Source organism: Chinchilla lanigera, unplaced genomic scaffold, assembly GCF_000276665.1.
Source record: "Chinchilla lanigera isolate Chin_1 unplaced genomic scaffold, ChiLan1.0 scaffold00071, whole genome shotgun sequence".
Lineage (NCBI taxonomy): Eukaryota > Metazoa > Chordata > Mammalia > Rodentia > Chinchillidae > Chinchilla > Chinchilla lanigera.
This window is the reverse complement of record NW_004955472.1, coordinates 1,304,174-1,311,303: the sequence shown is the minus strand read 5'-3', so window position 1 is coordinate 1,311,303 and position 7,130 is coordinate 1,304,174. Positions and strand designations below refer to the sequence as shown.

At 53.6% G+C, this 7,130-nt stretch overlaps 1 protein-coding gene across 3 annotated transcripts; it reads right to left on the bottom strand.

Annotated features, from left to right (window-relative positions):
• Window positions 1–601: 601 nt before the first annotated feature.
• Window positions 602–6,627, bottom strand: LOC102018085 (protein FAM205A-like). 3 transcript variants are annotated; one of them, XM_005401039.1, is made up of 5 exons: window positions 6,378–6,470; window positions 5,958–6,068; window positions 5,677–5,722; window positions 5,126–5,186; window positions 602–4,468 (listed from the first exon to the last, which is right to left on the bottom strand). In XM_005401039.1, exons 4-5 carry the CDS (start codon window positions 5,131–5,133, stop codon window positions 757–759), a joined length of 3,720 nt encoding a protein of 1,239 aa, XP_005401096.1. In that variant the 5' UTR covers window positions 5,134–5,186; window positions 5,677–5,722; window positions 5,958–6,068; window positions 6,378–6,470; the 3' UTR covers window positions 602–756. The 3 variants fall into 3 exon arrangements, with proteins under 3 accessions (XP_005401096.1, XP_005401095.1, XP_005401097.1); XM_005401038.2 differs by lacking the exon at window positions 5,958–6,068 and having other exon boundaries at window positions 6,378–6,627; XM_005401040.2 differs by lacking the exons at window positions 5,677–5,722; window positions 5,958–6,068; window positions 6,378–6,470 and adding an exon at window positions 5,532–5,639.
• Between the last annotated feature and the right edge of the window lie 503 nt (window positions 6,628–7,130).

Sequence of the window (7,130 nt, the reverse complement as noted above, 5' to 3'; positions counted from 1 at the left end):
TGTAATTTTTTTTACCCCCAAAACTTTAGTGCTTAATTTACTACCCTTCATCATACATGCTAAAGGCAAGCAGACGCAGGCTCAGCGTTTACCCCTCCCTCCCCCAAAGAATTTGGGCCTTGGGTTTATCTCCTGGCTCTACGTTCCTTTCAGTGTCAAGTAAACTGGCTTTTGTCCCTGCTCAGGAATGTGTCAACTTTTGTCCCAGGTACACAGTCCTCCAGCTACGTGATCCCTCTCTCCCCACCCATCCTCGTGGGAAGGGACAGGGCCCCCACCATTTTCTATTATGACTCATTTCACACAACTCAGGCAGCGGAGATGAGAAACAGGCAACAAGGTTTGAGCACCTTTCTACAGAGCAGGGAGCTGATAGGAGAGGTTCTATCATTTAGTTTTGACATTTGTTATGTTCAGCTATGTGCTTATGATAAACACAAAGGCCGTCCCTTCAAGGGGGCCCATGGCACTCCCTCAAAATGCCCATCTGAAGTGGGGTTAAAAATCCTTTTCTAGGTAGGATGGACGCTTTTATAAAGCCTCTTTCATGCCTTTTCTTAAGAAGAACAATGGAGACAAGGAAGAAAAAAAAGAATGCTTGGACATACAGTGTATTTCAGGTGGCATTCTACAACACCTGATCATTAACAGAGATTATAATAGGTAGTGTTCTCCAACGGAGGCAGAAATTGGGACGCCTAGACTCCCATAGTCAAAGCCATGAGCGAGACAGTGTTTCCGAGGTGAGAGATGGGGCTAGGGTGGATTCCCTGATTGGGAGGGACAAGCCACTTGAGGACAGTGGCGGGGGTGGCCCGGGATGGAGGCAGATCCACGCAGCTGGGAGCGTAGCCGGAGCTTACTGTGTGGGGAATGGGAAACGTCCAAAGAGGCCAGGCCCACCGGCCTCCTCGTGGGGAGCGATGGGTTCTTGGGGCTCCTCCCTGGCGTGTCAGTCCCCGTCTTCTCCGTGGGGCTTTTGGCTGGAACCAGCCTCCTTTCCACATTTTCCTTGCTGGTGTTGGCCGCCTTGCCAGGCATGGACAACATGGAGTCCGCGTGATCTTTGCCTTTTGTCATGGCGCTGATGTAGTGCACAAAGAATTTCATCTTACTCACCAAGCCAGACTCTGGAAGGCTGGGCCTCTTGTGAGAATGGGCTGGCGTCACCTGCCCCTGCAAAACCCGACTTTGCAAGGTTTGGCCCTTGAAAGGCTTGTGCGGAGTCGGTTGGCCCGGGAAAGGCTGGCCCTGGGAAGCCTGGCCCACTGCAGGATGGAAATTCTCAGGAACCTTCGCAGGTCTGAGGAGGGCACTGACGTTTCTTCTGTGGTCCTGCATGTCGTGCTCAGATTCTTTTCTCCCAGGGAGCTCTGTAGGCGGCTCTGCAAGCTTAAGCTGAGGGTGGTACTGGGGAGTGTGTTGCTGGGGATCCACAAGAAGACAGCTGTGGGTCCATCGCCAGGAGCCTTGGGGTCTTCTCTTCAGAAGCATCTCTTCTGGCTTCTGCTCTTCCTCAGGGTGTCTTTCTGCACTGGTTAAGGAGTGTCCAAGCCCTGCATCCCCTTCTCCGAGGTCCCCTGCTGCTTGGGGTTTCCCTGCCTCCTCTCTCTTTCCTGCCGGCGTGGGGATGTGGGCTGAGGCCTTGCCTGAGCGTTGGGGCTCAGGGTCCCAGTGTTCCTCCAGGCCGGGGCTGTTTACAGCGGCCTCCACCTGAACACAAAGCACCTGCGCCTCAGTCACGTCCCCGCTGACCTGTGAGATCTCGGAGGGCTGGTGGCTAGGAGCAAGGGGCGCTGCTTCGGAACCAGGTGGCTTTGGGCTGTGCCGCAGCGTCTGCAGCTGAGAGGCCGGGTGTTCTTCCAGGTGGACACGCTCTGAATGTGGGGCAGGCGATGAGTCTGGCGGGGCGGGCAGTTTCTGGAGCACTGTGCTTCCTTGCTTGTTTTGACTAGTCAGACGTGCCCGTGAGGACTTGTTCTCTGGGCCCGCTGTAGTTTGTTCCCGGGACTCCCTTGCCCGTATGGGGAGTCCCAGTTTTATCTCTAGGACCTTTTTTCTCAGGTGGAAGTGCAGCCTGGACACCAATCGCGTCTTGAACGCGTGGAGGATGGCGGGTTGTGTCTGGCTCTCCGGAGGCGCTGACTCCGTTGTTCCTTCCCTCTGCACCTCAGGCTGGGAATCTGCGCTGTCTGCCCAAGTCTCGCTGTCATTTTGAAAGCAGGGCCCAAGCCTCCTACTTGGGTCTTGCGGTGTTGTAACTTGAGCCAGAGGCTCCTTTGGGGCTTCCACTGGCCCTGGCGCCATCCCTGCTGCTGGCGAGTGGCTAGCGATGGCTGGAGCCGTCACTTCAGACAGAGCGGAAGAGTAAAGGGTGGGCAGTCCCGACAGGAAGACGAGGTACTTGTGTCGCACGGTCATCTCCAGCCTCTCCATGGCTGCCGAAGTCAGGGCTCGGTGCAGCTTAGGGCGTCCAGCGGCAGTGTCTGGTGAGGCCTGCTTTTGCCGACCGAGGGCCCTTGGCCCCCAGGGCGTAACTCGGTCATGTGGGTCGGGGTCGCTGGCTGCCTGCAGCCCCCGGGGCTGGCCTTGTGGAACGCAGGGGAAGGGAGCCACTGCTACGCCCCCAGCAGCTGTGCCTTCCCAGGAGCTAGATACATGGCAAGGGACCATGCCTTGGTGGATCTGTCCACATTTGGAGTCAATGTGGCCCTGCAGTTTGGCCTTGGCCTGGGTGAGCAGGTGTGGCATGGGGAGTGACATTTGGGCCAGCATGGGTGAGAAGGGGTCGCCATCCCCCGTGCCCTTCAGGGCCGTAGGGTGGGGGATCTGCACCCTGGGGAAGGTTGTGCTGCTACAGGGCAGGGTCTGCTGGTCAGCAGAGGAGAGGAGCAACTGGAAGGACTGCTGGATCTTCTCGGGCAGGCCCCAGCGAAGGCGAATCAGCTGCTTCTGGAAGTGAAATTCCAGCAGCCTGTGGGTGTGCTCTGGGAAGAAGGGTAGTTTCCTGGTGAAGACTGAAACAGGCTTCCCTGGCCAGGACGTTTGCACAGTCTCGGGAGCCTGGGCTTCGTCACAGGGCTCAGACTGCTTGGGGCTGTGGGCATGGCGACATCTCTGGATGATAGCTGGCAGCCCCCACCGAAGCTGGAGCTGCCTCTGCAGCAGGTGCCATTCCAAGGTTTTATATTCAGCTGGAGTCAGAAATGGGGCACTGACGTGAGCTTCTGGATGTCCAGCTGGAGACACACGATTTGGAGACAGTGGCGAGGAGGGCAAGCGTACGTCTGGTGGCGTTTCCGGCAGCAAAGGGTGGAAAGAGAGCCCCTGGAGCAGAAGAGGCTCCTTCGATGGGGGCCTGGACGTGTTTGTGTTCGTGGCGAGGCCTTCAGAGCTCAAGAAAGAGGCAGTCAGGGACTCACTGTGCAGAGAGGGGAGGCCACAGAACAGCTGCCTGTGTTTCTGGTGCAGATGGCTCCCGGGGTCATCAGCCTGTCCCCCAGGCAGTGGATAGAGGCCACCTAGGACTTTTGGGGAAGGAAAGGGTAAGGATAGACCCATAGTGTTTGATCTCTGCTGGTGTCTTTGTTCTGGGTTCACATCAGACCATTCAGAAACCCAGAAGGACTGGGTGGATTGCCCAGCCATATATGAACACCAGGTTTGGCGGGCAGTGGTCCCAAATTCACAAACACAGACCCGCGAGTTATTATTTAGGATGAGAGAAACTGGTTCATTATTTTCTGTCTGGCAATACAGGGCTGTGTTTGGCATAAGCTGCCTCAGAGAGTCCTCCACACGTCTGGGGAGCCCCCACCTCTGGAAATGCATCCATTTTCTTACATGTCCCTCAAGAAGCCTCAGGACTTCAGGACTGAGGAATGGGAAGTGGACAAGGGGGACCATGTGGAAGGCCACTGGACGTGTCAAGTTAGCGATCCCTGGGTTCACGTACATGAAAGAGATCTGCGGAGAGTTCACAGACTGCTGGTCTTGGTTCCCCTGGACGTAGTTAGGGTTGCTCTGCATCATTTCCTGCTCACTCACTGCAGCCACAGGCTGCTCAAACCCTAACGTAGCCGCAGTCTCTGGGCCCATGGGCACGAGTGCCAGGTGACATTCTTGCCCTTGGTGCACACGGTCGGCCCGGTATTCTCGGACACTAATCGTATTGGTTGATTGCATTACCCGTTCTGCCAGTTGTGTCAGTGTTGGGGGTACAGAGGCCAGTGAAAGATCCCTAGGGTGCTGAGAATGAACCTCCAGATTCTGCTTAAAAGACACAGCTGACATGGAGACCATCTCTAGGCAAGAGCCCTGCGATGGCCCTGATAATGCGGGAGAGATCTGGTTCTTCTCATCCTCCAGCAGCTGCTGAATCTCCAGGGCCACTGCATTGCAGGTCTGGCAGGAAGGATCTGCACACAGGAGCTGCCGCACACTTTCCTGCTCGGGAAGCCAGTGCTGGCTGGGAAAGGAAACACGATTGTTAAAGATGAGGGACATCTGCCTGTTGGGAAGAGCATGGTCTGGGGGTTGCTACTGCCCACCCCGATGCTGCAGGTTCTGAACCTGCACTGGAAAACGAAGTCTTTGAGGAAACTGTTTTTGAGAGCTATGGATATCTCTGCTATGGGGATTGGCATCTACTGGGAATCAGTCTCATTCTGAGGAGCAGGTAAGGTGACAGGTTCCTGTATCAGGGTTTCCCAGATTGTGTCCTCCCTCAACACAGAGCAGAAAGATCGTCTCTGCAGGATCTAGACAGACCCAGGGCTCTTTCCTTGAAAGGCTGTACCTGTTAAGAGAATATGCAAAATCCATTCTTTCAAGTAGATAATTGTCCCATGGCTGACACACCACATACGGTATCTTTTTAAGATAATGCACAGATGAAATCTTGAATCGGAGAACTACTGTGTGCAGAGCAGAACTGGGTGGCTCTTCCCTTTTGAGATGTCTGGCTGCATTCTACCTCTGGCAACCCTCCCAGCCTCTGGACGGCCCCCACCACATCTGTCTGCTCCCATCCTGGGTGCGCCTTTCCGCACCCTTGCTCAGGCAGGCCCAGAAATCCTCACCTTACAAGCCAGGAATTGAGGAACTACAGAGAACAAAAGATCACCTTTTCATGACAGAGATCAGCTCCCTCGGCTTCTCAGATTCTTCTTGGTAGCGTCTCCTGGCTGAGGAATAATCAAGACACAGTTTATGGAATGTTAGTGCGCATTCTCTAGAAGCAGCAGGCCTGGACTCCCAGTGAGAGGGAACCAGAAAGCCCAGCAGTCGCTATTTTAAGGGGGTCTAGGGGCTCTAATCATTGACTCGCTTCTCACAACCATGCCATGAAGGCGGATCATCAGATGCCGAGTTTCCGGAGAGCAAGACTGGGGGATGAAATAACTCACACGGGATTTTAAACTAGCACATGGCAGCGTTAAAGACATCTGCCTTATATCCTCAGGTCTTTATTTTCAGGGGAACCAGGAAGGTAAATTTGGCACATTCCCACGTCCTGATTTCCCACCCACCCAATCGTCTATGAAAGTCATGAGTCTGGAGAACTGGAGGATCCAGCAGTTGGAGCCGGGTCCTGACACAGTGTCAGAGAGGCGCAGACGGCAGGGGGCGCTGTTCCACAGCCGAGGGCACTCAGAGGGGAGCCTGGGACTTTACCTCTTGATGCTGCATTTCTGGCCCTTTGCCTGATTTTCTGGTGACGCTTAAAGACAAAAATATTAGAATGTGAATCTGGAATGCCGTTTTCTTTCTCATATTCACAATAAGACAGAGCCCACATGCCTTTTCCACTCCCTTTCTTGTGTATTTGCATTTTAATTATGTTCCCACGTTTTAAAATCTTTACTCCACACTTTCTTACCCCCACACTTCCCTTCTCTGCTTATTTACAATTGATCTCAAGGCTTTTTAAAACTCTACACCTCCCATCCAGTTACCAGGAGAAGCTTTGCTGAAGACCAAAGATGATACAAGAGAAGGAACGGAACACGCTTCAGCAGGTGTGGTTCCGACAGTCACAGGACTTCATCTTATAATGCCTTCAGGGACTGTAAACCAGAAAATTATCTCCTATTGGGAGTTCCTCCGAGATCCAATGTGATGGATCCCATATCCAGGTCTACACTCAAGCCAGACAGACAGGTTTCTGGTTTTTCAGTTACAATATCCTACAGAGAAGGACTAGTAAGGAATTAGTTCTAGCCTCCAAGAAGAAAAAGGCTATACAAAGGTAAAAGAAGATATGGTATTAAAATTGGCAGGTAGGGGTAATGAGGTCATAAAGAAGAACTCGGGAGCTTGAAGACTTTCCACTTAAGGCTTAACCTAAATTAATTATGGTCACAGTGGTTCCCTACCTGGCAGCAGCTCCTTTTACATTCAAATCTCAATCCGTGGTAATTCCAGCTCACTTGCCAAATAATTAGGAAAATGATGAAGATAGATCCGTAGGTATATAAGAGGTATACAATGTCCCACAGAACAAATGCAGAGCTCAACATGGCCTAAATCTCATTAGCATGAGGAGACCAGCCATCCCTCTGTGTAGGCATTCAGGTTCTAGTGACTAATGACTCCGAGTGCTGGGACTTCTCACGTCCGCCTCACAGAGGACGGAACCAGGCCACCAGGCTGCGTCACAGAGCCCTTCTGTTTCCTGAGAGATGCTGATGTGGTGATGCCGTCTGTAGATGCTTAGTTACGTCTTGTCACCGGGACACAATACCTGGTACCCACGTCCTAGAGGAGGAGGTGTATTTTGGTTCTGGTTTGTGGAAGTTTCAGTCCATAGTCAGCTGGGCCCAAGGCAGGGTGGCTTGGCAGAGGAGAACCAGCTCATGACATGGGGGCAGGAAGCAGAGAGAGATCAAGGGAGGTGGGAAGGACCCAGACTCCACCAGGCCATGCCCCCCGTGACCCACCTCCTCCGACCAGGCCTCACCTCCCAGATCACGGCTAGCTAAACTCGCCGGTGTACCAATCCCCCGATGAGTATCACACCCCATGACCCAGTCATCTCCCCAAGCCCCAGCTATCAGCGCATGAGGCTTTAGGGGGACATCTGGATATAAACCATGGCGATGAGGGTGCGGCCCTCGAGAGAAGCATCC

Coding starts and splice junctions, on each gene's coding strand:
- LOC102018085 (XM_005401038.2), bottom strand. CDS start 6,521: ATGTTGAGCTCTGCATTTGTTCTGTGGGACATTGTATACCTCTTATAT. Junction 5,187..5,676: donor CAGAAATGCAGCATCAAGAG/GTAAAGTCCCAG, acceptor ATTATTCCTCAG/CCAGGAGACGCTACCAAGAA. Junction 4,469..5,125: donor CTGATCTCTGTCATGAAAAG/GTGATCTTTTGT, acceptor TTCCTTTCCCAG/CCAGCACTGGCTTCCCGAGC.